Below are 25,466 nucleotides of genomic sequence, written 5' to 3' on the forward strand. Positions count from 1 at the left end.
CTCTCTCTCTCTCTACTTCTCTGTCACTCTCTCTCACTCTGTCTCTCAGAGCATTGCTGATGCCCTAGGTGTACCATTTGTGGGTAAGACATAATTGATCCTCCAGGAATTTAAACAACATCTGTATAGTAAGTCTTTCCTGAGTGACATATGCAAACCCCCCCCCTTTACATATGTATAGTCGTAACAGAAATATTATCCAGGTATAGCACTCTTTGTCCACCTTTACCATTTCAATTGCATTGTTTCTACATTGCTTTGTAAAATGTCATTGTCACATTGCCCTTAACAAAGAAACCTATTGTCCCTCTCCTGAGGATTCCATCTGAAAACTATTTTCAGTCGTTCAGCCCTCAGGCTACTTTCTCTGTAGCTGGCAATACTGTACTCAATCTAACCCCGCAGATTTTACATGATTAAAATATTAAAAAGCTGACATAATGAATACTGAAACAGAAGTAATTGAACCTCATTGCTTAGTTAGATAAGTGTGTGTGTGTGTGTGCGTGTGTGCGCGCGCGTGTGTGTGTGTGTCTGTACTTGTTTTCCTACATTATCAGGACCCCAATGTCCAAACAATTCACCTGAATGTCCTGAAAGTTAGGAAAACAAGAACTTCTTGTTAAAATGCTATTTTAAGCTTAAGGGTTAGGTTTACGATTTGGGGGTTAGGGTTACGTTAAGTGGAAATCGTTTTTTTTAATGGTCAAACATTTTCCCCCTCCAAAACGTCCTGAAAGCTATATGTGTGTGTTTGTGTCTGGTCAATACAATATAGGTCACATAGATTCCTGATATAAATTTGTCCACTGTCTACTCTAACGACTCTCCCTCCCAAGCTTTCTAGAACCATTTAGCTGAAACCAACACTGTCTGGGAGCTGTGTGTGTTCGTGCGTGTGAAGGATTATAGCCCGGTGTCAGCAGTACCATTTGAACCAAAGTCTGTTAGAAACACAACACCAGGACAGCCAATGACAGTGAGTCGACCAAATCCGGCCAACCAAAAACAGAGAGCCCGGCATAGCGTGACACATGTGTCATAACCTAATGACCTGGCTGTGTGGCACGTGATGGGTTATATGATAAGCCATGCAGCTTCTGTTCTGTGTGCTGTCGAATGTTACCTCCACAGGACCTCTGAATGTCGTAAGAGGCTGTGTGAGGTCGTCTGACCGTGGACCAGAGCTTAGCAGAGAACCATCCCCATGTGAATCAGATTACAGATGATTTGCCTGCATTCTGCAAAGATGTTAATGTGAAGAGGGAAATAAAATGTATTTACATTGGAATAAGTTTTCACTAAGGAGGAGTCAAAAGTAGAAACATATAGCGTCTTCATTTCATGCTAGTGTTGGAAATAGGGATGGATGATGCAACATACAGTAGCTTGTTATTATGCCACATTCACTTAATGTCGGAAACTCAGACATTTCCGCCTTGCTTGGTCGTTGTAAAAAGAGTTTCACACTCGGGAAGTATCAGAATCAACCAATAGGAAGTTCTACACAAATAACTTAGGTTCATTTTAACTCAGAGGTCCCAAGTTTCTGACATGACGTGAACGTGGCATTACACATCTCTTGGATGATACTGAAGCTGATGCCAACATTGGGGCACTGACCAAATTACCAAACCCTTAAAAGTCAATAAAATCAGGCAGAGTCAACTGAGGAAATGCATTAACAAGCAGAGCACTTGAGAGAAGAGCGACAGCAGACAACTGCACTGTAGTAGGTTTCATTTAATAATGTATTACATACAGCGAAATACACTCCGTATTGATACATGTATATACTGGTACTTTTACTACATAGACAATTTAATCTGAAAATCTTATTGCTAGGCATGTTAAATAGAATGTTTGTTTTTTAAAATATAAAATGAAATATAATATCATAAATATAATGACTAACAAAATATGTCCTTTGTGCTACTGATTATGATGCGGTGTTCTAAGTCGTAAGGTTCAGGACGTGATGACGATGAGACACATGCTACTTAATGGCCACGGGGCAGAATAAAGAAACATACAAATTCCACAGGAATAAAGTCATAGGTGCATTTCAAATGACACCCTATTCCCTACAGAGTGCACAACTTTTGACTAGAGTCCATGAGGTTCTGGCCAAAGGTAGTGCACTATATAGGGAATATGGTGCCATTTTGTATGCGGACAATGTCTGAAACAGTGCATTGGTGACAGTCCGGTTGCCAAATCTGGTGCTACTTTTGCTCACTCCTTTATGGCAAACAACTCCATTCTCATTGTTGTCTTAAGCAGAACTAAACTGGCAACCAGGCTGCATTGATGAAATATGCATCTGGTGCAGGATCACAGTCAACACAGAGGGTATGCATACATCCCATCTTACTGTAACACAATCCTGTTCAAATGTACAATATATCATACACATCACTGTATCTAGCACCTTCATTCTAACATGAGGTTTCAGGTTGATATGCTCAGCAAATACCCTACAAGTAGGGTAAAATACAGTACTGGTCCATGAAGTAACTAAGACTTGGCTGTGTCTTTAACATCTGGACAACAATAACATCCCTGTGATATTTGTATATTAATTTATTAGGACTTTTGGGTATACTTACTAACATATTAAAAATAATTGAAATCAAGTGTGTTTGCATGAAGGAATTAGAGGCATGGTTCGTTTCAAACTAAAATAGTGCAATTTCACATTCCTTATCATTAATAATGGAGTTACATTGTTAGAGCTATTTGGTGTGTGCACAGGTAGAATGTGTGAATAAAAGTGCATGCAGAACAGTTCAAGAGAACATAAATACTGTGATCTGTTCGGGTAAGGGAAAGTTATCATCTCGAACCAAGAACTAAGTATCGCGCTACTATAGCAGCTAGCTGTCTGTCATGAGAGATTAGATATGGGTTTTTTTGTGTGTTTTTTTTTTTTAAGGAATTAACGATCTTCAACATAAAAACATTCACATTCATAACAAAGACGGACAGACAGAGACAGACTATGTAAAAATAAATACAATCCCTGAGGACTAAAATCCTACTGATACACAAGTTGTTGTTGAGAACACTGACGGACGGGGAAAGACAGCTGAAATGATTCATGTCATACAGTACTTCTGTTAACTTAAAAAAGTATTTCCACCACACACTCATTTAGCTAGCACAACTAATGTGAACATACTCATCCTTTCACCGTCGACATGAGCAATTGCAATCACTTTTTCGAATAAGCATAGTATGAATTCATGGGGACATACACTGAATTAATTCATGTATGAAGGAACACATGAGTGGACGGACAAATGTTGTATTGTGACAGTGTTCACTTCAAAATAAAATGTTTTTTTTGCTTGTAGGGAGGGATGGAGCGATGGAGGAAGGGAGTGATGGAGAAAGGGAGGGAGGGAGGAGAGAGAGGGATGGAGACGAGGAAGTAAGGAGAGAAGGACTGGGGGAAGGAGAAAAGGAATGAAGGAAAGAGAGAGGGAGAAAAGGAAGGTGTGAAGGGACGACAGAGAGAAGGAAAAAGAGAAGAACTGGTCCTATTAGCTGGAAAGGTCATTGAGGTCACCACCCTGTTCTATGACGGCCTTGGCAAACTGCTTGAACACGCGGTCCATGTAGGTGCTCCGTCGGGGCCACAGGCCCTCCAGGAAACCAATATGACCCCCATGGCAAGTGATAAGGAGGGCTAGGTTAGGGTTCTGCTTCACTGCCTCCACTGGAATGGCTGAGGAGGAGAAGAGACAAGACACATTGTTAATAATCTAGCAGTCAAGCAATGGATACATACACCAAGCACTATACAGTAGATTGTCGATTTAACTTCCAAAACCCCACAGAAATACGGTATTCACGTACACATTAAGGCATTACAAGAAATGTACAGATAGATATAAAATAATAATATATATATATACATTTATATTACTAACAGATTAAACACATTTTGGCAAAGGGTCCGTGGAATAAGTTTACAGGGTGTAATACAATACGATGTAATATTATTCATCTCCAATTGATGTTCTTAACCCTGGGAAGCATGGGCCTGGGAGGCTCACGGGGATATTGGTATCCATCAAAGAAATAGAATGAAAAAAAGAGAAACCTTCTATAAAATGTTTATGATATCCACAGTTCTCCACCAATTGACCATTCGCTAAGCCCCACACCGAATGTTGGGCAACCAATCGCTGCGCTCCAACGGATCGCAACTGTAGTCGAGTCCGACACTTCGGACAAGCTCACGTTTAAACGCAATGAAAGCCGGAGAGGGCTATAGCGAAAACAGAGTTTTCTTCAAATAAAATGTATGCAATTATTATTAAATAAGTGAACAGTTCACCAGGAGTAATTGCTACTATGATTCCTGAAATGCAGAGCCTGTGAAAGCTAGATAGCTAGGCAGCCACTTAATATAACTTGTTTTCTCAAAATGTAAGTTAGGTAGCTAAGTTAGCAATGTTATGAATACTTAGCTCCCATCTGCTGTCAACATCAGGATACGATTTGAGAGCACTAGTTAGCTCCAAAAGTGGTTATAGCTTAGACTGCATTCTGACAGTGAATTCAGAGCAATTCAGAAACGAGCTACACCACAAACGTCATTTTACCAGGTTCCTGTAAAGCAATTGAAATGACAGTCCACCACAACATACCCAAGAGTTTCCTGATTAGCAAGGGGTAGTCTGTGTTTAATTTGATTGTGTATTGGAAACACAGTTTGAGATCATTGTGAGGGGATTTCACCAGTGGTTGAATTGGGAATTGTGCTTCCCGGGAAAATGTTGTCTGAGGTTGCAACAGTAACTAAGGGGGACATGGCTTAACTAAGGGTCAATTATCAATTTCAGTTCAATACTTCTTGTATTGTTTACAAAAACAAACAAAAAATACCGTGACTTCAGAAAGTATTCATACTCCTTGATTTATTCCATATGTTGTTGTGTTACAGCCTGAATTCGAAATGGATAACATTTATATTTTTCCTCACCCATCTACACACAATACCCCATAATGACAAAGTGAAAACATGTTTTTGAAATACAGAAATATCAAATTTACATAAGTATTCACACCCCTGAGTCAATACATGTTAGAATCACCTTTGGCAGTGATTACAGTTGTGAGTCTTTCTGGGTAAGTCTCTAAGAGCTTTGGACACCTGGTTTGTGGAATATTTGCACATTATTCTTTTTTAAATTCTTCAAGCTCTGTCAAGTTGTTTGTTGATCATTGTTAGACAGCCATTTTCAAGTCTTGCAATAGATTTTCAAACCGATTTATGTCAAAACTGTAACTAGGCCACTCAGGAACATTCAATGTTGTCTTGGTAAGCAACTCCAGTGTACATTTTTTGTTTTAGGTTATTGTCCTGCTGAAAGGTGAATTTGTCTTCCAGTGTCTGTTGGAAAGCAGACTGAACCAAGTTTTCCTCTAGGATTTTGCCTGTGCTTAGCTCTATTCTGTTTATTTTTATCCCAAAAACCTCCCTAGTCCTTGCCGATGACAAGCACACCCATAACGTGATGCAGCCACCACCATGCTTGAACATATGAAGAGTGGTACTCAGCGATGTGTTGTGTTGGACTTCCCCCAAACATAACACTTTGTATTCAGGGCATGAAGTTAATTTCTTTGCCACATTTCTTGCAGTTTTACGTTAGTGCCTTATTGCAAACAGGATGCATGTTTTGGAATATTTTTTATTCTGTACGGGCCTCCTTCTTTTCACTCTGTCATTTAGGTTAGTATTGTGGAGTAACTACAATGTTGTTGATCTATCAGTTTTTCCTATCACAGCCATTAAACTCTGTAACTGTTTCAAAGTCACCATTGGACTTATGGTGAATTCCCTGAGCGGTTTCCTTCATCTCTGGCAACTGAGTTAGGAAGGACGCCTGTATCTTTGTAGTGACTGGGTGTATTGATACACCATCCAAAGTGTAATTAATAACTTCACCATGCTCAAAGGGATATTCAATGTCTGTTTTTTTTTTTATCTATCTACCAATAGGTGCCTTTCTTTGTGAGGCATTGGAAAAACTCCCTTGTCTTTGTGGATAAATCTGTGTTTGAAATTCACAGCTCAACTGATTGGGACTTATTATGTGACTTGTTAGGCACATTGTTACTCCTGAACTTATTTAGGCTTGCATAACAAAGGGGTTGAAAACTTGAAATTCTACAAACATAATTCTACTTTGACATTATAGGGTATTGTGTGTAGACCATTGACACAACATCTCAATTGTATCCATTTTAAATTCAGGCTGTAACACAACAAAATGTGGAAAAAGTCAATGGGTGTGAATACTTCCTGAAGGCACTGTAAATGCACTGTAATTTAATCTTTAAAATTGCAAAGTTCTCTCTGCCTCATGGCAAAACGTGTGCCAAAATGGTCCTTCCCAGGGCTTGAGACGTGTTTCATCCAGCCATGCACTGCCAAAGTCATAGCAGAACTCCTTATATTTTCTTGTGTTCTGATTTTAAGGGGTCCCTGATGAATTTGTTATCACAAAAGGGGTCCCCAACCACAAAAAGTTTGAGAACCACTGTTTTGCCTGCATTGTCTTTCCGTATAGGCCTTGCTCATCGGCTAAGCAACCAACATGGAGGGCCAGGGGTGGGGTGTGATTGTGGATTCACCATGACAGGGGGAGAAGACGTCGTCTGCAGCGTTTAGACACAACATGGGCACCTGCACAGACTTGAGCTTGTGGATAGGACTGGCATCGTGGTAGTAGTCATCGTTGGTGGGGTAGCCAAACATTATAGACGTGAACCTCTCATCAAACTCACGGATGGTCTTGGCCTGCATGGGGGTTGGGATAAACAACATTTGGCAGCAGTCCAAGAGGGCCATAAGGACGAGACTAGAACGTGACAAGAATAGATTGTTTTCTTTGACTTTGATTGGATTTACAGGAGGTCATTAAAAAGGAAGTGCATTTTACCTTCATCACATGATCAATGTCGTAACTCTTCTCAAGGACAGATTTGTGTCTAGAGGAGAGAAAAACATGAGGAAGCAGGAAGTAGGTTTGCTTCACTGTGGAAGTAGGTTTGCTTCAATGGGCATCATGGGGAAGCATGGGGGTTTGCTTTAATATCCAGTGGCAATGTTCATGATATGATTGGGGCCTGAGAGTGAAGTATAAAATATGTCCAGGATCCCCAGAGAGAGATAGCGAAGAGAGAGAGAGCGGAGAGAGAGGCAAGAGAGTGAGAGAGAGGGAAAGAAAGAAAGAAAGAAAGAAAGAAAGAAAGAAAGAAAGAAAGAAAGAAAGAAAGAAAGAAAGAAAGAAAGAAAGAAAGTGGCCAAGCTAGTTCACACCCTCCACAAACCTCAGGGTTCAGGTGCTAACCGCTAAAAGGAAAACAATGTTAAACAATGCTAACAGCTAAAATAGGCTAATCCCCCAGCCCAGGCTCCAGCTTCCTCTGGCCCCCACCCACCTGTCCACACCTGCCTGCAGGCAGCTAGTGAGGTAAGAGTTGAAGAGGAAGCGGTCCAGAGGCTTCTCCAGTGACGCTGTACACGCAAACACATCCCAGCCTGCCGAGAACACCACCACACCCTTCAGACACGTCTCCCTGCCCTTCTTACCCAGGTAGTTTGCCAGCATCATCCTGGGGTTCAAAAGAGGGGGAGAGGGTTGTGGGGAGAGGGGAGAGCAGAGGAGGATTGTGAAATGTTAAATCTTTCATCAATCTGCACTTACCTGGGAGATTATAGCTTGAATACCTCTTTTGACATGGTGTAAGTACTACTGAGAGGCTGAGCTCTCTAAATCAAATGCAAAGTGTTGTTTCTAACAGGGGGAAAGCATGAGGCTGCAAAATTTCAAAATACATTACCAACCCATGACATAATTTCTGCTGGTGAGCGTTGACCTTTTTTGAAAATCATTAAAACCCCAAGGACTACCAAGTGCGCTCTCGAGGCTCTACATAAACCATACTCGCATCAGACTGACTCCCACAGTTCAGTGAAGTAATACTGTAGTATAGTACTGCTCTATACAGATCCCGTTGACGTCAATAAGCTACAATAATACACGATTTATGCAGAAGTCTGAGTAATGCATGCGCTTGGGATTTGGCCCAGTGTATAGTGTCACTGTCCATTGAAGTGAGAATGCATGAAGAGGCACCTACCCGCCCATGGAGACCCCAGCAGCCATGAGAGGGGCGTCCTCATTTGTCCTCTGGATGTGTTCGATGACAGCCTCCAGGTCCTCTGTGTTGGCAGCGCAGTACGTTCTGGGTGTCTGGGTGGCACACAAAGATAAGAAGAGTTCACCATGTGTGCTTTTGCAGAGTGTGTGTACTGTGTATCATCCTCCCTGCACGTGCACACACTGTTAGGGTATCTATAGTCAGACGTGCACACGCAGTACATGAATTACACTCAAGCCTTCATACCTTCTCTCGCACACATGCACAAACACTGCTTGTGATTTAGAGGCCAAACCATCTCCATGATGCTATGTCGTTTCCATGGCGCTCTACTGATGAGTGGTAGAAAAAGAAGGTCTGGCATTACAAATGGCTGATTCAGGCTATTTGGAGTTAGCGCAGTAGCAACCACAGGAGCAGTTGTAACACCATTAAAGAGTAGTCAGAGCTGTGTAGCATGCAGCCTGCTGCTGGATAGCCTCTGGACTGTAGCATCTGTCCATCAAGAAATTCTTGTTAACATTAAGCAAATGACCCGCTTAGTCAAATGAGACCACAGACATGGAGAACAATAATGGGCCACTAAGGTTTGAGAAAAGAAAATAAGTAAAAAAACTCTATTTTATATTTAACCTTTATTTAACTAGGCGAGTCAATTAAGAACAAATTATTATTTACAATGACGGCCTACCCCGGCCAAACCCTAATTCGGATGACACTGGACCAATTGTGCGCCGCCCTATGGGACTCCCAATCATGGCCGGTTGTGATACAGCCTGGAATCGAACCAGTGACGCCTCTAGCACTGAGATGCAGTGCCTTAGACCGCTGCACCACTCGGGACATTTAATTACAAAACTAAATGAAACACAACAGGGTTTTAAAGGTGACAATGAATTAAAATACTAGTACAATCTAAAAAGGGATAGGCTACAGCTTTACAACTGTTCTATGTTGTACCTAAAACCCACTAAAGTACTAATAACTGACAACACATGGATTTAAAATAACCTTAAAGCTGGTTTTATAACTTCATACTCCCTGACAACATCACTTCAGCGTTTCAAGTCCATTTAACGTCACCTATTTCTCAGTCAGACATGTTGTCTATCTCTGTGGCTGCATACCAATACCTTTCCTCATCAATATTCATGAGCAAAGCTCAGCCAAAGTGGCAGCTGTTTTTTCCTCGTAGCCTACGTTTTTGAGTAGACAACTTGAGAGGAGTAGGAACTGTACTGGTACGGTTACAACGAGAATATCCACAATAAAAACAGCGTAAACCAATTTCCCTTTTGATGATACAGTATTAAAGTTTACTACAATAGAACACAGTTCAATGTCCAATAATCATCCATTGCATTGTAGTAATGGTAAATATTACTATGATATATGATGCGACTCAAATGGACCAACTAAGTGCAACGGCTGCAGTTCGAAACCTGAAGAACTGAATTAGCTCCGAGAGGGAACCTCTCACACAGCAGGACATTCCTTCTAATACTGTGCCCTATTTAAACAATGGACGCCATTTACACTAAACTGTCCACAAAGAAAACAGTCAAAGGCTTATGAATGCGTAGGCATTTGCATAAAACCTCAAAGCTAGTGGAAGAAGGGTCATTCCTTTCTTACCACCACGTTATGTAGTGCAATAGTTATACTCGGAGATCATAGTACTGGTATATATACATACCTGTACATACAAAACACTGTAAATATTTATTTAACTAGGCATAATTAGAGTACTTCTTATCTCATCATGCAGACAACACGTGAAGTTTGTTCGATTTTTTTCTATCCTATTAAATTACTTGTACTCTAATTCCTAATGATCTGTGTGCACTACAGTAATGGCCCAGTTTGGCAACTGAGAATAGCCCTTTCAGATGAAACCCTGGCCTGGGTTACAAGATACAGTAACTGGTGTGTGTGTGTTCGTGTGTGTGTTCATGCTTGACTGCATGTGTGTCTGTCTTTGTGACTGTGCATGTGAATACAACAACGACAAGACACAAAACAACCCATTTATTTATTCTGAGAGCACAGAGCTCAAAAAGGACATTGTGGCCACAAACTATGGCACGATACAAGGTTCCATTTGTCGACTGGCTGAGCTGTTTGGGTGACAACGATACCTAATATAATTTATGCACATTTGCATCTCTTGAATAGCATCATAGCACTTCCTCACTTCAATGGAGATTGACAAACCCTAATTGTTGGCTAAATAGATCTGGAACAGGCATAGATTCATAGATAAAGCTTGAGCTACAGTGGATGTCAGAAGGAGCATGTGCTTGGTGAAGACAGGACAGGGCAAGGTCATTCTGCTCTATGGTCCAGTGTTAGAATACACTATCTATCCACCTGTAACTGCAATCCCTGCTATGTAACAACATAGTCTGTCTGCATCCTGTCTGGACTAGGCTCCCTATGGGTTACCCAAGACACTACGGGTTACACACTACGGGTTACACACTACGGGTTACACATGACACAGACATGTTATGGGCTGCTCGGTGACATAGTGACGGGGATGTCACACTGATAAATAGCACCAATGACAATGCAGGGGAAAGCCTGCACATGCATGTGGAGCACCACTAGGATGTAGGGCCTATGTCTTTGTCACGTTGTGAGTGTTTGCATAGCCGTGTAGACGAAGATACCTTTTGATTGTACGGAGTAATATAGTCGTCGAAAACGGTTGTGGTTTTGAATGCATGTCTGAATTGAAAACATAAAAAGGCACACGCGCACCAATCCTTTTGAAACTGTACTTTGTATGAATATTAAATTCTCACCAAGAGAGTTTCGCCAGACACCCCTCTGTTGTTGAACACCGCACACCTGAAACACAACAACAACATGCACTTTACCCTTGGAATTCCATTCATTCCATTTCCTTCCTTGCATTCCTTGAGAAATTACAAGACTAACGCTAATATGATTCATTTCCTAAATGTAAGCGAGTACCAGCAGACTATGTGTGATGACTATGTTCTAACTTCCAGGTGCACTGCATGACTCAAAATAACACGCTGCCCCCAATCTGTTTTTCTATTAGTGCTGAACAGCAGTATCATACATTTCTCTACTCATCTGTTATCTGAGAGGCTCAAACTTGCTGTTTCTATCTGTAAAACTCAGCAGCAGGGTGGGGCCATACTGTAGATTGGGGGGGGGGGGGGGGGGGGTGGACACGGGAAGGAGTGGTGACGTACATTTGCTTCCTGCTGCAAAGCTTGTACCAGTAAGCTGTAATTCACTAAGCTAGCAGGACAGGGGTGAGGGCCGGGGTGAAAGATGCTGAGTTTGCCTGCTTGCCCCCCCCCTCCTTTCCCTGCTTTGATAGCTTGCATGCCACCCTCCCTTCCCTGCTCCGCTTGCCTGCCCCCCTCCCGTACCTTCTCTAAACTGCTCCCTCCGTTTTAAAGAATGAGTACAGAGAACACAGAAGGGGCCTTTTGGAGGAGAAAAAACTGCCTCCCTCGGCATCTCTTAGTGCTTGTGCAACGTTCAGCTCTTTCTTTCCAAAGCAGCTCTGCTCTGCCTACTGAGAGCTTGGCTAGCTTCTCTATTGTTGCAGCTGCCTACCTCAAGTAACCCTAATCCCTTCATACACAGTTGTTAAAACACAATGTACAAATGCGTTTGAAAGTATTGTCAACTCCTGACATAGAGTATGTTCACTGGAAAGGAAATGTATTTGAATTTGGACTACTGAACTGCAAAGCACTGAAACAGATGAGCGTGTTATCAAGAGTTGACTGTACACAGTGTTTAAAATAGTCCTACAGGCTAAAACATAGAGCTAATCCAGAGTATTGAATGGAACAATAGTTTGAATTAATGAAAACTGTGCAGTACTGTCTAGTACTTCTAGCCAGGCCCACACACCTATATCCCAGCTCCCTGCTCTGCTGGACCATGTGGAGGATGTAGGACTCTCTGCTGGTGCCGGTCAGGCCTGGAAGCAGCAGGACGGTGGGGCGCGTGGCCGAGTTGGGGTGGGAGGCGCTGTCATCGTTGTCGAACCAATCCAGAGAGATCTGCCCTCCATCTGCTGCTCTAATGAGCTCACTGCAGAGAGGAGGAGGTCAGACATAACAGTCAGAAGAGAAGCGGGACAGGCCGGGTAGAAAAAGACAGCACTAAATTACAGACACACAAACTAGGGATTATCATGGGTAACCGGATCACGGGACTGTCCCGAGAACACTTCACATTTCCCAAAAAGAAAAATGATGACTAATTTCTTCCCCAATGTCTGCACTAATTCCTCAGCATCAGATTAGGAAAAATGTAGTAGCACATTATCCAAACAGGGTGTAGCATGGAAGCCTAGCGTATTTACTTCACAGAAAGTGGCCATAAATTCAAAGCGCACACAAAATTGACACTGCCGGTCTTGCCGGACTGCATTCGCAACCTGAATTCAGTTAATAAACCCTAAAGGAAACCCCCTACAGCGTAGTCTATTAAAGAACGTGTGTCTCTTTGAGCTGTCATTTTAAGTCTTCAGGCAGTCACAAATTTGATAGGCCTATGCACAATTCCCTACGTAGGCATCTGTGTCATGAGTCTGTTAACAATTCAGAGAGACATGAGGGAAAATTCTATCTTCTCGTCCTAGAGCCTAGGCTATTTTCCTGTCAAGTCCCAATCCCACTGAAACCCAAAATCGTGACTCCTTTATTCTGTAATCCATAGGTTGGATTATCAAAAAGCACGTCTCTTGGTTATGCATGTCAAAATACCACTATAACATTTCTCCTGCTTCTCTGCGCTGTCTCGTACATGCTGCCCAAATGAGAACTTCGGTAGAGAATGTTTGAATAGGGAGGAGGTACTAAGCTAACATATGGAATTGTTTTCAGATGGTCATACCATCGATCATTTAGCTATTTGATTTAGAGTTTCTGATCCTTTTAGGTATATATATATATTTTTTTTTATTATTTGGCCTTTAGTACTATAGCCCATAGAAACGCATTGAATAACATATTCCTAAATGGCAAAAAAAGACATTCCTTATGATAGATTTTGTTGACTAAGGTTTTGAAGTGTCTGTCCTATATCTAGGAGATACATTACATGACCAAATGTATGTGGACACCTACTGATGTTTTGGGCAATTAGGCCTGGCTCGCAGTCAGTGTTCCAATTCATCCCAAAGGTGTTCGATGGGTTGAGTTCCGGGCTGTGTGCAGGCCAGTCAAGTTCTTCCACACTGATCTCGACAAACCATTTATGTGGACCTCGCTTTGTGCACGGGGGCAGTATCATACTGAAACAGGAAAGAGCCTTCCCCAAACTCTTGCCACAAAGTTGGAAGCACAGAATTGTCTAGAATGCCATTGTATGTTGTAGCGATAAGATTTCCCTTCACTGGAACTAAGGAGCCTGAACCATGAAAAAAAAACTTCAGACCATTATTCCTCCTCAACCAAACTTTACAGTTGGCACTATGCATCTGCCAAACCCAGATTCATCCATCGGACTGCCAGATGGTGAAGCGTGATTCATCACTTTAGAGAACGCGTTTCCAATGCTCCAAAGCCCAATGGCAAACTTTACACCACTCCAGCCGAAGCTTGGCATTGCGCATGGTGATCGTAGGCTTATGTGCGGCTGCTCGGCCTTGGAAACCCATTTCATGAAGCTCCCGACGAACAGTTACTGTGCTGATGTTGTTTCCAGAAACAGTTTGGAACTCGGTATTGAGTGTTGCAACCGAGGACAGACAATTTTTACATGCTTCGCTTTCAGCACTTGGTGGTCCCATTCTGTGAGCTTGTGTGGCCTACCACTTCACAGCTGAGCCATTATTGCTCCTAGACTTTTCAACTTCACAATAACAGCACTTACAATTGACCGGGGCAGCTCTAGCAGGGCAGAAATTTTACGAACTGAGTTGTTGGCAAGGTTGCATCCTATGACGGTGCCACGTTGAAAGTCACTGAGCTCTTCAGTAAGGCCATTCTACTGCCAATGTTTGTCTATGGAGATTGCATGGCTGTGTGCTCGATTTTATACACCTGTCAGCAACGTGTGTGGCTGAAATAGACGAATCCACTAATTGGAAGCGGTGTCAACATACTTTTGTATATACTGTATATCTATATGTTCACTGAACAAAATATTAACACAACATGTAAAGTGTTGGTCCCATGTTTCATGAGCTGAAATAAAAGATCCCTGAAATGTTCCATATGCACAAAAAGCTTATTTCTCTCAGATGTTGTGCACAAATTTGGCTACATCCCTGTTAGTGAGCATTTCTCCTTTGCCAAGATAATCCATCCACCTGACAGGTGTTGCATATCAAGAAGCTGATTAAACAGCATGATCATTATAAAGCTGTACCTTGGGGACAATAAAAGGCCAATGTGCAGTTTTGTCACACATCACAATGCCACAGATGTCTCAAGTTGAGGGAGCGTGCATTTGGCATGCTGACTGCATGAATGTCCACCAGAGCTGTTGCCAGAGAATTTAATGTACATTTTTCTACCGTAACCCGCCTCCAACGTCGTTTTAGAGAATTTGGCAGTACGTCCAACCAGCCTCACAACCGCAGACGACGTGCGTGGCGTCATGTGGGGAAGCGATTTGCTGATGTCAACATTGTGAACAGAGTGCCGCATGATGGTGGTGGGGTTATGGTATGGGCAGGCATAGGCTACGGACAACGAACACAATTGCATTTTATCGATGCCAATTTGAATGCACAGAAATACAGTTACGAGATCCTGAGGCCCATTGTTAGGCCCTTTTTTTTTTTTAAAGGTATCTGTATTCCCGGTCATGTAAAATCCATAGATAAGGGCCAAATGAATTTATTTCAATTAACTGATTTCCGCATATGAACTGTAACTTAGTAAAATCTTTGAAATTGATGCATGTGGCGTTTATCTTTTAGTTTTTCTTGACAACCACTTTATTTATATATACATATATCGAGAGAGATATCTGAAATCGAATACTTTAAGGTATAGAATTATTAACAACTGTAATTGTCACGCCCTGATCTGTTTCACCTGTTCTTGTGATTGTCTCCACCTCCTCCAGGTGTGGCTTATTTTCCCCAGTGTATTTATCCCTGTGTTTCCTGTCTCTCTGTGCCAGTTCATCTTGCATGTTTTCAAGTCAACCAGCGTGTTTTCCCGTGTGCCTGTTTTCTATTATCTTTTTCCTAGTCTTCCCGCTTTTGAACCTTGCATGTTTTTTTCTGGACTCCGTACCCGCCTGCCTGACCCTTCTGCCTGCCCGACCCTTCTGCCTGCCCTGACATCGAGCCTGTCTGCCACTCTTTACCTCTTGAACTCAGAATCTGGTTTTGACCTTTTGCCTGTCCACGACCATTCTCTTTCCTTCTCCTTTTGGATTATAAGTAAACTGCAAAGACTCTAACCATCTGCCTTGTGCCCTTATAGTAATGTTTATTTTCTTGTTGGAACCTATATGGATCTATATTTCCACTTGAGAAATACTGCACCAAACATCTTACTTAGATGTAAAATATTGCGACCAGACCTCTTCGGCTAAATTAATTAACGATTCATCTTAGATTCATTCTAACTATTTTGAGGAATTGTATACTGACTATGTTGTTGCTATGGCATCTCAAGAGGGACAAAGTAATATCGCTTTTTTAAAGCGAAGGGTCTTGTAAAAGAGTACGCGAGGCACGGACGTTCCCTTCCCCTAGCCGAGTTCTGCTAGGACTAAACTGAACCTAGTATGCAGATCATTTTTGCCACCTAATTGGTATTTTGACCAATCAGTTCAGATCTTTTGCCTCTAATTGGGCAAAAGATCAGAATTGGGCTGCATGTGCAATTGCAGCCGTGCAGTCCCACCTGCACCATTTTCTTGACAACCACTTTATTTCACTAGTGATCAGCCTCACAAGCTGCATTTATACAGGCAGACCAATTCAGATCTTCTGCCAATGATTTAGAATATCTGATACTTATCTGATCTTTTCCCTAAAGTGTAAACAAAAAAACAATCTGATTTGACTTCCAATTTAAATCACATCCATATGTGGATCTCAATCCTGATACAATTCTGATGCTCCATTTGCGACCTCCGACTGGGTGCTCAGATCAACCTTTTTTGCTGTGAAGAGATTTTGTTCGCTGCAGCTGCAGTGGATTCTTATGGAGAATAAATGTATAGTTTCCCCAAGCCTACCCCGTTAGCTGGGGTCAATGAGTCCCAGTGCAATCCATCTCACGCCAACCAACCGAGCGACCAGACGACAACATTGGTTGTCAATGCCTGTATGACTGGTGGAGGAATGAAATTACAGAACCACACCAGCATTAAATATGCACTTAAAGGCGAGACTAGAGCAGCCACTGGGGTCGTGGGCCATGCACCAATCTGGAGCCAGCTGGTTGGGCCGTGTACCAATCGAGAGCGAGCACGACCCACAAGCAGAACAGGAGGACACCTCTTTTATAGACATGCTAATCCCAGATGCGGATGAGTGGAGTGAGAGAGAGAGAAATTTCACTCCAACAGCCAGCGATAATCGAGACAAACCTGGTCAGCTTTCAAGGATCTCTGTCCCATTCAGTTCAACATTCCATGGTGGGTCAAATAGTCAAATTGCCATGGTCTGAGGCACTTTTCCAATTCTAGTAATGCAATTTCTATGCTCTGTCCTTGTGTAGATTTGATTATGGTTAGTAGAGGTCTTCTCTTCCCTCATGACTAATAACCTCCAACAAATATCATTGGCTAAACACACACACACACACACACACACACACACACCACACACACACACACACACACACACACACACACACACAGGCTTTGATCTGAGACAGGTGGTGGGTGAGACCCACATGCTGCCATGGTGCATTGTGGGAAGTGGGAAACATGTAGCTGCTTGATTGGACAATGGTCAAAAAAAGGCCAAGGGAAGTGGAATGCCCTTGGCACTAGGGCATCCTTCTGAGTCACTGGGTCAGATTAGGGCAAGTCTGACTATCAAGGCGAGGACAATAGTAATAGATGGCCTATAGTCCCATTCTGTGGTTAGTTACCTATAGTTTGATTTTCAGCAATAGTAGTAAAGATTTCAGAAGGTCTACTCTATCTTGATTGGCTATTGAAGTTGATGATGATATTGCTCCTTAGTGGACAGCCTACATAAATACAGTAACTAATGACGACGATCAAATAATTTGGTATTTTCGGTCAGTAAATCAGATCAAATCACTATTTTGATTCTAGCTCTGTGGAATATACTATATTATATATATTATATACAGAGCCTTCGGAAAGTATTCAGACACCTTGACTTTTTCCACATTTTGTTAGGTTACAGCCTTATCGTAACGATCGTCAAAAGGAGTAGACCAAGGTGCAGCGTGGTATGTGTTCATCTTGAATTTATTTGAACTCTGAACACTTAAACAAAATAATAAACAATGGAACACGACCGTCACGTCTTGCAGGCTTTACACAGCAGTACAAAAATAAGATCCCACAACTCAAGGAGGGAAAAGGGCTGCCTAAGTATGGTTCCCAATCTGAGACAACGATAGGCAGCTGCCTCTGATTGGAAACCATACCTGGCCAAAACATAGAAATATAAACCATAGAATGCCCACCCCACACCCTGACCTAACAACATAGAAAAATAAACCGTCTCTCTCAGGTCAGGGTGTGACACTTATTCTAAAATTGATAAAATAAAAATGTGTAAATCAATCTACACACAACACCCCATAATGACGAAGCAGAAACAGGTTTTAAGAAAAGTATTCTAATTTACCCCAACATTTTTTTTTTATATATATATATATATATATAAATAAAACATTTACATAAGTATTCAGACCATTTACTTAGTACTTTGTTGAACCACCTTTGGCAGCGATTACAGCCTTGAGTCTTCTTGGGTATGACGCTACAAGCTTGGCACACCTGTATTTGGGGAGTTTCTCCCATTCTTCTCTGCATATCCTCTCAAGCTCTGTCAGGTTAGATGGGGAGTGTTGCTGAACAGCTATTTTCAGGTCTCTCCAGAGATGTTCGATCAGGTTCAAGTCCGGGCTCTGGCTGGGCCACTCAAGGACATTCAGAGACTTGTCCCGAAGCCACTCCTGCATTGTCTTGGCTGTGTGATTAGGGTCGTTGTCCCGTTGGAAGGTGAACCTTCGCCCCAGTCTGAGGTCCTGAGCGCTCTGGAGCAGGTTTTCATTAAGGATCTCTCTGTACTTTGCTCTGTTCATCCTCGATCCTGACTAGTCTCCCAGTCCCTGCTGCTGAAAAACATCCATCATGCGGATGGTGCAAGGTTTCCTCCAGACGTGAAGCTTGGCATTCAGGCCAAAGAGTTCAATCTTGGTTTCATCAGACCAGAGAATCTTGTTTCTCATGGTCTGAGTCTTTAGGTGCCTTTTGGCAAACTCCAAGCGGGCTGTCATGTGCCTTTTACTGAGGAGTGTCTTCCGTCAGGCCATTGTACCATAAAGGCCTGATTGGTGGAGTGCTGCAGAGATGGTCATCCTTCTGGAAGGTTCTCCCATCTCCACAGAGGAACTCTAGAGCTCTGTCAGAGTGACTATCGGGTTCTCGGTCACTTCCCTGACATAGACCTTTCTCCCCCGATTGCTCAGTTTGGCCGGGCAGCCAGCTCTAGGAAAAGTCTTGATGATCCCAAACTTCTTCCAATTAAGAATGATGGAGGCCACTGTGTTCTTGGGGACCTTCCATGACGCAGACATTTTTTGTACCCTTCCCCAGATCTGTGCCTCGACACAATCCTGTCTCTGAGCTCTACAGACAATTCCTTCAACCTCATGGCTTGGTTTTTGCTCTGACATGCACTGTCAACTGTGGGACCTTCTATAGAGAGTTTTGTGCCTTTCCAAATCATGTCCAATCAATTGAATTTACCAGAGGTGGACTCCAATCAAGTTGTAGAAACATCTCAAGGATGATCAATGGAAACATGATGCATCTGCGCTAAATTTTGAGTCTCATAGCAAAGGGTCTAAATACTTATGTATTAGGCCATCATTGTAAATAAGAATTTGTTCTTAACTGACTTGCCCAGTTAAATAAAGGTAAATAATAAATACAAAAAATAAGCTATTGGGAAAAAAAATCCTTAGCAATCTACACACAATACCCCATAATGACAAAGCAAAAACAGGTTTTTAGAATTTTTTTGCATATAATAAATAACATTTATTTATGAAATGCTAAAATTTCTCAACCTGTTTTTGCTTTGTCATTATGGGGTATTGTGTGTAGATTGCTAAGGATTTTTTTATTTTAATTAATTTTAGAATAAGGCTGTAACGTAACAAAATGTGGAAAAAGTCAAGGGGTCTGAGTACTTTCCGAAGGCACTGTAGTCAAAAGTTTGGACACACCTACTCATTCCAGGGATTTCCTTTATTTTTACTATTTTCTACATTGTATATCAAAACGATGAAATAACACATATGGAATCATGTAGTAACCAAATAAGTGTTAAACAAATCAAACTGTATTATGTTTGAGATTCTTCAAAGTAGGCACCATTTGCCTTGATGACAGCTTTGCACTCTTGGCATTCTCTCAACCAGCTTCACCTGGAATGCTTTTCCAACAGTCTTGAAGGAGTTCTCACATACATATATATATATATACTAACTACCCCCAACTCATTTTAATTAATTTCAACCCACCTAATAAATGCAGGAGGCCTTGGACACCCTGACCATTAATCTCTAACAAAATTGCATTAAAGTGGCACCGGTTGGCTGAGCCAATACCATCACACAAAAGATTCCTTTCACGTTTCTGCTGATCAGTCTTGACGAAAGACAAGAGGTGCAACCCACTGGGCACAGACGTCAATTCAACGTTCATTCTACCTGGTCACTAGGCCAAGTGACCCTTGAACTTCGACACTTATTTAAGAGATGCTAAAGATCACATGCTAAAGATCCTCTCGCAATATGTTCATTTTGAGATAGTTCTTTCAACAATAACACCACTACCATCACTTCTCATCCTATAAAAGTCTTACTTTCTGTAGCTGACCCCCGGTTTAGCCGTGACGAATGGTCTAAGCAGTGTCTGGATCCGGCTCTCCCAGCACCAGAAGGTGGGGTAGTAGGTCTCTGACACCACGGGACATTGGTCCCGCAGGAACTGGTAGAACTTCTTACCACCAGAAATCAGTTGGGGCTTCTGCAATACAAGACATGAAGTGTGTGAGTGATGTGGCTTTCACGTTATTGAGGGGAAGTGGAGGAGGAATGTCTGACCATGCAAGTCAAAGATACATTGTTGTGCCTTTCCTACATTGAATTGACACACTGTATACTACAGACGACAAACAATCTCCTGAATACAGTTCATTATACTTCATCATTCACAATCTACACCACTCCTCCCTTACAATACCCTTAAAAACATCGTGAAGCCTCTTCACTGAAATCACATGATATTGAATATTGATTCCAAAGGAAGGATCTCAACAACTATAGTGTAATTGTAATGCAATACCAAGTCTGGAATCTAAATATTTTATGTTGCTCTAATGTTGGTTTAGAGGACTGTATAAAGTGTGAGAAAATAGTAAATGTTTTGGTGAGTTTTAGGGACATTCTGCAGTCACTAGTGGAGATGAAGGAGACTGGTAATGAGAATACAGTGACAGTAGGTAGTGTTGCAAATGGGATTATATGAGGTCACCACAATATCAAACACATCTGTCCTATCAGAGAATATAGGCCCTTATACATGTGCAGCACATCTCTGAACCTGTATAACAACAAATGTAATGCACGGTCGTTATTGTATGTTTTATTATTATCAAACGATCGCCTAATGTTATATAGGCCTATGCGTTTCATTATTGGGGAAATCGAATATTGGAAAACCCATTAATTTCTGAATATAACAGTAGACCTACAGTAGGTAATGAACAATCACTGCATTTAGATTTCTGACAGCTTGTATGATAATAGCCTAAACCGAGCCTACATCATCGACATTTCAGATTACAAAACCAACAAAGGACTCACGATAAAATATATGCGGCCTAAATAACAATTCAACTTTTGTAAATATGTAGCCTTGGCCTAATTGTACAAGTTTTGAATATTCACATTTAGTCTGGAGAAAAATCATACGATAGCATTTTATTGAGAGATTATATCACATGTGCAGTACCGCAGATGCTCGTACGGTACTGTTATAAATCAGCCCCCTCAGCAAACCATGCAGCAGCTCAGCCGGTTTGATGCGCAAAAGCGCGAGCAATATCCCTCATAATAACCGTTATGCCACATTCTAATAATTAAAAGACAAGTTGCAGGTTACAATGTATCCCAAATAATTATTCTTCAAAGCAGCCTCTGTGACCTCCCTACCTTCGCGACAGAGATCAAGTAATAGTAGGCATAAGCTGCGCTGAAGCCAAGCACCAGTGACAATACTCCAGATCCAAAAAGTCCAACTTTCACTTGATTTTCCAGATAAAGTGACAGGTCCCTTGTCAAAACATTCAAATTGAAGTCCAGTGAGATCATTGCCAGGTCCCTGTTATCTCGCGCTTTCAGGTATAGCGGCCAGGTTCGAATGAAACCTCTGCTCCTCTGGATGCATGCACAAATGTGAAGGGGAAAGTCAAGGGGAGCGATATATATAGAGGCAGACGATGGCGCTATTTGACCGGACTGCGCTGAGCTGTAGCAGGCGCAATATTAGGCTATATAACACCTGCAGTGGAAGCAGCCAACATTGCATCGGGGACAGCGGGAGCTGGTTTTGATAAGAAATAATGCACATTTTGTCCGATTTATCTTTTTCGTAGAGGTTAGGATAACTTACGCAGCAGGTTAGGATAATTAAAGTAGCAGGTTAGGATAATTAGGTTAAGGTTAGGAAAAGGGTGAAGGTTAGGGTTAGCTAAAATGCAACAATAAAACATTTATTTTGAAATAAATGTCACAAAAGTTGTACCTTTCTAGCCATGACCCAGAGTGTGGGTACAATCAAGGCTGTGTCACATCACCGCGACTGGAATTACGCAAGGGCCATGTTGCATGTGCCCAGTGGTGGAAAAAATACCCAATTGTCATACTTGAGTAAAAGTATAGATACCTTAATAGAAAGATACTCAAGTAAAAGTGGAAGTCACCCAGTAAAATACTATTTGAGTAAAAGTCTAACGTATTTGGTTCTAAATATACTTAAGTATCAAAAGTAAAACTGTAAATGTCAAATTCCTTACATTAAGCAAAGACAGCACAATTTTCTTGTTTTAAAAATGTACAGACATCATTTATAAAAATATGTGTATGTGTTTAGTAAGTCTGACAGATCAGAGGCAGTAGGGATGACCAGGGATGTTCTCTTGATAAGTATTTGAATTGGACCATTTTCCTGTCCTGCTAAGCATTCGAAATGTAATGAGTACTTTTGGGTGTCATGGAAAATGTATGGAGTAAAACGTATACCATTTTCTTGAGGAATGTAGTGAAGTAAAAGTAAAAGTTGCCAAAAAATATAGTACAGACACGACAAAAAATGACTTTACTAGTACTTTAAAGTATTTTTACTTAAGTGCTTTACACCACTCACTGCATGTGCCATCTATTGCCCTGAACAGACGTCTGTCTGTTGTCATAATGGTCTGTCACTTGGACGATTCTTTGGAATCCATTCTAATGTAGATCTTTAAGTCCAGTCATTTTTTACAGTCAACGAATTAGATCTAATCAGTGTGCCCTTAGCCTGCCTAATGCACCTTTACACCCAGTCTAAATCACTGATCTTATCACAATAAATTAGATCAGAGATATCTTCAAGAGAGAAAGAAAGGAAGGATACATTACATAAAAGCCACAGCCCCCCAATGAAAACCAGTGACTGGGTTTACGGAATAGGTGGTAAATACATTGTTCCATGGAAGCAAATACTGTATATTCAAATGTATAATACAGACTACAGGTCACTGGAATAGGTCGTTTTCAATAAAACGCCACAATACGTTCGATTTGGCTGCTGGGGGGCAAGGAGACCCCCAACTCCGCTAAAACCATTGACAGCTAGGTGCCATTTTCAGGGGATGGTTAAACGTTACAACTATTTGGTTTTAATATCACCACCTATTGAGCATAGTCAGAACTACACATTTCCGATTATTCCATGCAAAACAATTGCGCACATTTAGAGTTATATATGTATTAATTTGTGGATGTCCTTCACCCATTACATATGATATGTTACGAATTACAATTCGTATTATATGTCATGAATTTGCAATACGTGCAATATGTTACTAATTTGCTTAACATGTTAGGTCACGAATTTGCAAAAAGTACAACATCTTACAAATTTGCAAAATGTATGATATGTTACGAATTCAAGCTAGGTGGATAACGTTAGCTAACTCGCTAATGTTAGCTAGGCTAGGGGTTAAGGTTACGTTTAGGAGTTAGGTTAAAGGGTTAAGGTTAGGGGAGGGTTAGCTAAAAAGGTTAATGTTAGGGTTAGGAGAAGGGTAAGCTAACATGCTAAGTAGTTGCAAAGTAGCTAAAAAACTAGTAAGTAGCTGAAAAGTTGCTATTGCCAAAGTTGTCTGTGAGGAGATTCGAGTTAGCAACCTTTGGGTTTCTAGACGTTCGAGTTACACACCCACCCATCCAATTTACTTTCATTTTTGCCTTAAGTAACCATCTGTCTTACACACATATATACATACATATATATAAACGTATGTGGACACCCCTTCAAATTAGTAGATTCGGCTATTTCAACCACACCCGATGCTGACACATGTATAAAATCGAACACACAGCCATGCAATCTCCATAGACAAACATTGGCAGTACAATGGCCTTACTGAAGAGCTCAGTGACTTTCAAAGTGGCACCGTCATAGGATAACACTTTTCAAACAAGTCAGTTTGTAAAATTTCTGCATTGCTAGAGCTTCCCCAGTCAACTGTAAGTCCTGTTATTGTGAAGTGGAAACGTCTAGGCCACACAAGCTCACAGAACGGAACCAGCGGGTGCTGAAGCGCGTAGTGCGTAAAAATTGTCTGTCCTCCGTTGCAACACTCACAACTGAGTTCCAAACTGCCTCTGGAAGCAACGTCAGCACAAGAACTGTTCGTCAGGAGCTTCATGAAATAGGTTTCCATGGCCGAGCAGCCGCACAGAAGCCTAAGATCATCATGCGCAGTGCCAAGCGTTGGCTGGAGTGGTGTAAAGCTCGACCTCCATTCGACTCTGGAGTAGTGGAAACGCGTTCTCTGGAATGATGAATAAAGCTTCACCATCTGGCAGTCCGAGGGAAGAATCTGGGTTTGGCGGATGGCAGGAGAATGCAAAGTGCCAACTTTAAAGTTTGGTAGAGGAGGAATAATGGTCTCTGGCTGTTTCTCATTGTTCAGGCTAGGCTCCTTGGTTTCAGTGATGGGAAATCTGAAATTACAGAATAGTGGCAATCTAGACGATTTAGTGCTTTCAACTTTGTGGCAAAAGTTTGGGGAAGGCCCTTTCCTGTTTCAGCATGACAATGCCCCGTGTACAAAGTGAGGTCCATACAGAAATGGTTTGTCGAGATAGGTGTGGAAGAACTTGACTGGCCTGCACAGAGCCCTGACCTCAACCCCATTGAACACCTTTGGGATGAATTGGAACGCTGACTGCGAGCCAGGCCTAATCGCTCAACATCAGTGCCGACCTCACTAATGCTCTTGTGGCTGAATGGAAGCAAGTCCTTGCAACAATGTTCCAACATCTAGTGGAAAGCCTTCCCAGAAGAGTGGAGGCTGTTACAGCAGCAAACAGGGGACCAACTCCATATTAATGCCCATGATTTTGTAATGTGATGTTCTATGAGCAGGTGTCCACATACACTACATAACCAAAAGTATGTAACCATACCAAACGTAACATATCATACTTAATGGAGTGTCTTGGCTCTGACACCAGGTTGCAACCATGCACCTGCTTCCACTTCATATAGGCCTATGCAAACCCCAACTCATCAAGGGCTACTGTATTTACATGTGCACATCTTAGGCTATAGTCCATAGGCCTAAAATGTGCAGATGCAAATAGCCCTTGATGATTTGGGGTTTGCATATAGTGAGCTGGGAGCAGATTGGCAAGATACTATTCCAGGGAAGCAAATATATTTGAATTATCATGCAGGTCATTCGAGTAGAATATACTAGAAACATAATAGATAAACTGAGTGCACAAAACATTAAGAACACCTGCTCTTTCCATGACAGA

The 25,466-nt window shown here is 41.7% G+C and overlaps 1 protein-coding gene across 2 annotated transcripts; it reads right to left on the minus strand.

The window, feature by feature from the left end:
* Positions 1-1,725: 1,725 nt before the first annotated feature.
* LOC106600430 (phospholipase ABHD3) lies at positions 1,726-21,829 on the minus strand. 2 transcript variants are annotated; one of them, XM_014191780.3, is made up of 9 exons: positions 21,588-21,829; positions 20,237-20,400; positions 12,088-12,270; positions 10,992-11,037; positions 8,164-8,276; positions 7,462-7,635; positions 6,960-7,008; positions 6,652-6,817; positions 1,726-3,730 (listed from the first exon to the last, which is right to left on the minus strand). In XM_014191780.3, exons 1-9 carry the CDS (start codon positions 21,744-21,746, stop codon positions 3,546-3,548), a joined length of 1,239 nt encoding a protein of 412 aa, XP_014047255.1. In that variant the 5' UTR covers positions 21,747-21,829; the 3' UTR covers positions 1,726-3,545. The 2 variants fall into 2 exon arrangements, with proteins under 2 accessions (XP_014047255.1, XP_014047256.1); XM_014191781.3 differs by having other exon boundaries at positions 3,568-3,730; positions 6,704-6,817.
* Positions 21,830-25,466: the final 3,637 nt, after the last annotated feature.

The sequence above is a fragment of the Salmo salar genome, chromosome 03 (assembly GCF_965601325.2).
Source record: "Salmo salar chromosome 03, fSalSal1, whole genome shotgun sequence".
Lineage (NCBI taxonomy): Eukaryota > Metazoa > Chordata > Actinopteri > Salmoniformes > Salmonidae > Salmo > Salmo salar.